The following is a 5,535-nucleotide window of genomic DNA, read 5'->3' on the forward strand; positions in this document are numbered from 1 at the left end:
ACTTCCTCTCGAGTCATTGAATCGTTTAATGCAGAAATATCACGTTGTTAATGCACATTTTCCTGTTCATCGGGAATTGCCAAGTTAGAATCCTCGGTGAATAAGTTTTGGAAATCATCTCTCCAACGGTTTAATACATTATTTTTATTTGTATCAATAGTTCCATCTTCGTTTACAACCGCTGATGGTATACACTTAGTTCTTTCGTTTTACCGAAAGAACGCCAGAAGTCCCTCTGATTTGATGCATATAGTTTATCTTCCATTTTCTGTCTTTCGTTTGATTGATATTATGGTATTATTGCGTAACAATTTTCATATTGGCTTAGTTATAGGTCCGAGGGTACCATATTGGCCTGAGGCGAAGCCGAAGGCCAATATGGCTGCCCGAGGACCTATAACTAAGCCAATATGAAAATTGTTACGCAATGATACCTTTATTAATTAACCAGTCCAATATGAACTCTAGCCGGGCCAATATGAAGATTGAAAATAGTGTGAAAATCTGACATTCAGGACTTCAATAGTAGTGATTTGAATGTGTATCAATGAAAATTGAGGATTTTAATCAAAACAATAAAATAGTAACAATTTTATTAAATAATCAACAGTAAATAAACACAACAAGTAAAAAACATGTTTTTATCTAGTTTTCAGATTAAAGCTCTTGGCTGCAGTTTATAGTATTCTTTCTTTCCCCTGAGTATATGTTAATATTGAAAACACCACCTGTTATAGTTGCACCTGCAAACATGGCCATTGGGTTGTCATGTTTGTTAGCAGTTTGATTATTTGTATTTGATACATTTGCATTTAAATTATTATGAACTAATGTATTTGAGTTTGAAAGTTCACAAGGTTCCTCTGAATCTGATGTCGTCTGTAAATCTGAGTTCGGCAACATGACCTTAGATATTGTGTGAGAAGCTTGTTGCTGTTGTTCAATAGACGGTACTGAATAATGAGTTGAGGTACTAATGCCTTTCCAGCCTCCTAATTGAGCAACTTCATTGGCAGGTCTACCATTTTGAAGTAGTGTGGTAGCAAAAGTTTTACGTCCCGAATGATTAACCTTTCTTCCTTGAAGATCTCCTTTTTCTGCCATATTTTTTACCATTTTACCTAATTTATCTTTGCCTATGGTTTGGCGAGTGTACCATATTTCCTCATGTTTATTATCTAAAGGCCTCAAATAAAATCTATGTTCATCAGTTAATGTGTCTTGAGGTCTATGCCGTTTGTATTCCTTGTAAACATGAATAGGGCAATTACTTCCTCCTTCCCCGAAAATCTTTGGCGTAATATCCCGGAAATCCCTGCTTTTTGCTCCACTACGGGTTTTGGTGCTTCTTTCTGAAAAAAGTATGCTTATGTCAATATTTAAAGAAGAATTATCCTTCCTGTCTGTACAAAACTTTCACTTTTATATAACAAAAAACATGTATTGCATAGTAAATAAGATTTGTTTTGATAAATATAAAACAATGGTTAATATCCTTAAAAGCACAAATTACCAACTTTTGTCAGGACTGTTGTACATGTACATCCATTATCCACAGAAGTATATATTCTGTGATTTCTAAAAGATTTAAAATATTAACTATTTAAATGATGGAAATCATAACATAATCTCACCATTAAATTCCAAATACTCCTTTCCATCAGATGTAGCTTTTAACTTGACATCTCCCCATGTCATGTAAACATAGTCTTGTCGACCTCGTAGACCAAAGTATGTTGCATTATTTAAAAACACAGCATTCAGTAATGCATCAGGGTTTTCTGGGAAAAGAAAAAAAAAAGAACTTAACTAAAATACATGTATCTTAATGTAAATATCCAACTTAAAATAGTATTTAAAGGACAAATACTGTATCAAAATGCAAAAGACCTCTGGAGACACTCTCATTGTTCAAGACCTTATGTGTATTTTAAACATTTTTTATTAGAACAACCATTTAATAATCAGGGATGGATAGAGGGCGACAAGGAAATAAAATAATTTGTTTGCCACAAGGTTAGAAAAATGTTTAATTAAAAGTTACTGACTGACACGCTGGAATACAACATTTTTTTTAAACTTACGTGTTCCAATAACGCCTTTCTCCCTCAAGATTTGGATTTCCTCAGTCGTCAAAGGTTCAGCTCTGTTTGACTTACTGCCCTTGCCCAATGACTTTAATGCCTTTCGCTTCGCTTCTAATACCCGTCTTGTGTGGTTGAACTCAGGATCCTTTTTAATACTGAAACATTAAAGAAAAGATATGCATAATATCTGACATGTAATTTTTGTATGTACATGTTTTATACTTATAGCAAAGAGAAACCAAGGAATATTCATTGTACACAAGCTTAAGATCATCAAAACCACATTGACCCAGATGATATATATAGTTTTTACCAAAAAAAATGACACAAGGCTAAAATTAAAATATTGGCACTGAATATTCGAGTCATAATGCTTGACAGAATAATGCAAAGGCTATCATGCTATATCAAGACAAGGGAGTTACATGTCTCACAGATATCAAATAATCTACATGAAAATAATCGTACCTTATACTACTTTTTGAGTCGTTCAAATGTCTATCCAAGCTGTTGAACATAGAGGATAAAGAGTCAGGCTCATATTCGTCACCATTTTTCTTCAGGACTCCAAGAAAAAATCTTGATAACAGACTGTCCAAGTCTTTGGCAGGTATTTCCACTGAATCACGCATTTCTCCAACAGATATGAAAAAATCCAGCATCACTTTCAAGTCACTCTTTGTTTTAGTTTTTGTGTTCTTGTTAACACTTAAAGCTAGAAAAGAGTCAGTGTCTTCATCAGTGACAGAGCGAAACCTCTTGCTACTCGAGCTATTTTCTTTGTCTGATTCGTCAATCTCATGATTCTGTGCATTTTCAATGTCCTGCAGAATTTCATTTGGGAAGTTGAAATTCGCTGAATCAACTTCTTCCAGAATCAAATTTCCTTCCCCATTGACATCCGCGAGATTTCTCTTGATGTACTCTGCCTCCCTATTAGATAAATCGTCGTAGTGAAAATAGTCTTCAACTAACGCATCCATCGCATCATCTATATTTTTTATAGAGCTATTGCTCCATCGTTTTGTTGTCATTTTCTCCTGTCAGACGACACTAGCCGTAGTTCTCTAGAGTTATCGGGATTTCAACCGATTAGTCTAGAGCTAATCGAATATGCTAATATTGGGCTTGCTAAACCCGGGCCAATACGGAAAAATCCGTATTGGCCTTATAGGACAAAATTATCGATTTGGCAGTTTTACTCGTATTTAGTTAATAATACAGTTTCACACCCTACATGTTTGCACCTCTCATGTTCGCCCCTAGGTTGGTTCGCACAGAATACATGTTCAATTCAAATTTTCATAAAAATTCCAGTTAAATTATTAGATATTTTTTAATACATGTACATTTATGTATACAAATGTACATTGTATGTATACAAAAATATTATAAACTTTGATGTTAAGATCTGTAAATACTGTGTTTATGTTTAGCTTAGTATGAGTAAAAACAATTAATGCACTTGCCAAAATTTGATTAAGATTTATTGAACACAAAAAATGTTGTCACTAGCTGACTCAGAAATACACTTTATTTTGAAACAATAAAAAAATATTTGTAACCATACACGAACCAAATCATGATTAAGATTTATTGAACAAGAAAAAAAATCAGTATCTTGTTTACTTTATTTTGAAACAATGAAAAAAAAAATTAAGCACTCACTAATAACATGTTAATTCACTGACCAAAACAAGATTAAGATTATTTAAAATTGGATTACAAAATTATTAACAAAAATTATCTTACCATACAAATCCTTGACAAAACCAATAAAATGTGTTTGAATGGACTTTGGCTGTGAACGTGTAAGGTGAGAAAGTGAAAGGGGACAAAAGAGAGTATGGGAAACATGTTTTCAGGCGAACGAACACAGATTTTGGGGGAACTTTTCTTGGAAAAATTATTGATTATATAGGAATTCACTGAAGCATGACCAGAGCCCTCCCCTCTTAGGAAGTTATGAAAAATTCTGGATCTGCTGATTTCCATATAATCAGATCTCACCCCATTATCATGGTTGTATTGTCATGTTTTGGACAAAATATAAGGATTATAGGTCATAGTTGTAATGCATAAAAACCCTTATTCTTTATTCCATGTATGTTTAGTATTTGATGATTGTTTTTTTTAATTAGATGTTAACTTAGTGGCTTTGAACTAGCTGTCAGATGACTGCCGGTACTCTCAAATCTGTTCCTAGTCTTTTTGTTGTCAGGATGTACATGTACAAGTACCTCAGGCTATGTCCAATTTTATTTTTGTCCATCTGATGAGTTAAGCCTTTTTCAACTAATTTTTATACTTCGTTTTTATGTTGTACTATTATACCACTGTCCCAGGTTAGAGGAGGGTTGGGACCCCAATTACATGTTTAACCCTGCCACATTATTTATGTATGCGCCTGTCCCAAGTTAGGAGCCTGTTATTCAGTGGTTATCGTTTGTTTATGTGTCACATATTTGTTTTTCGTTCATTTTTTATATAAATGAGGCTGTTGGTTTTCTCGTTTGAATTGTTTTACATTGTCATTTTGGGGCCTTTTGTAGCTGACTATAGATGCGGTATGGACTTTGCTCATTGTTGACGGCTGTAAGGTGACTTATAGTTGTTAATTTTGGTCTCTTGTGGATAGTTGTCTCATTGGCAATCATACCACATCTTCTTTTTTATATAAAGGTTTGACTGACTAGTTAGATTTAGTTAGATTTTTTTTCTTTGGTTATATATACGTACATCTTGACATCAAATTAGCGAAATGCCACACTTCCTAGTAGAAAATTTTGCTTTCAAATAAAAATAAAATTATAGCAATCATGGCTTCAACATAGTCAAGATGTCATCTAGATTTTTACTACCCACTTCCATACTTAATCCTGCTGCAAATGTTTGCACCTGTCCTAAGTCAGGAATCTGATGTACAATGTACAGTAGTTGTCATTTGTTTATGTAATTTATATGTGTTTCTTGTTTTTTATATAGATTATACCTTTGGTTTTCTCGTTTGAATGGTTTTACACTAGGCCTAAAATAAAATATTGTTTGTTTCCCCAATCCCTTCTGATACTGCAAAACTTGGTGCTACTCATGAAATTTTATTGTCAAAACTAAGTCAAATATTATTTTATTCATTTTGATTTTCAGGCTTGCTGGATCGTGCGATAATGTTAAGCTTTTTGGAAAAATAAAATTATTTTCCTACCTACCTTCACACACCTGGCTAGGCAGGGTCGAGATTGGGGACTTGGGGAAACAACAAAGGTTTTTTAATTATTTTGATTTATATGTATCACAATACATGTATGTATGCAGGCATTTCGTAAATATGTGAGGCATTTCTTAAAAAATCTGACATTTCGAAAATTCAATGTGATGTTCAGGGTTAGGGTTATCGTTATGACTCTATGTAATCCGAGATTACTCTGACGTCCAACGGCTGTTTTGC

At 33.6% G+C, this 5,535-nt stretch overlaps 2 protein-coding genes across 2 annotated transcripts; both read right to left on the reverse strand.

Moving 5' to 3' along the window:
- Positions 1-544: 544 nt before the first annotated feature.
- On the reverse strand, positions 545-3,294 carry LOC139502636 (uncharacterized). The gene is made up of 3 exons (XM_071292164.1): positions 2,085-3,294; positions 1,635-1,781; positions 545-1,352 (listed from the first exon to the last, which is right to left on the reverse strand). Exons 2-3 carry the CDS (start codon positions 1,696-1,698, stop codon positions 658-660), a joined length of 759 nt encoding a protein of 252 aa, XP_071148265.1. The 5' UTR covers positions 1,699-1,781; positions 2,085-3,294; the 3' UTR covers positions 545-657.
- LOC139503425 (uncharacterized) lies at positions 2,041-3,121 on the reverse strand. Its single transcript, XM_071293203.1, has 2 exons — positions 2,556-3,121; positions 2,041-2,242 (listed from the first exon to the last, which is right to left on the reverse strand). The coding sequence occupies exons 1-2, from the start codon at positions 3,119-3,121 to the stop codon at positions 2,041-2,043; spliced, it is 768 nt and encodes a 255-aa protein (XP_071149304.1).
- Positions 3,295-5,535: the final 2,241 nt, after the last annotated feature.

The sequence above is a fragment of the Mytilus edulis genome, chromosome 14 (assembly GCF_963676685.1).
Source record: "Mytilus edulis chromosome 14, xbMytEdul2.2, whole genome shotgun sequence".
In the NCBI taxonomy this organism is placed as follows: Eukaryota; Metazoa; Mollusca; class Bivalvia; order Mytilida; family Mytilidae; genus Mytilus; species Mytilus edulis.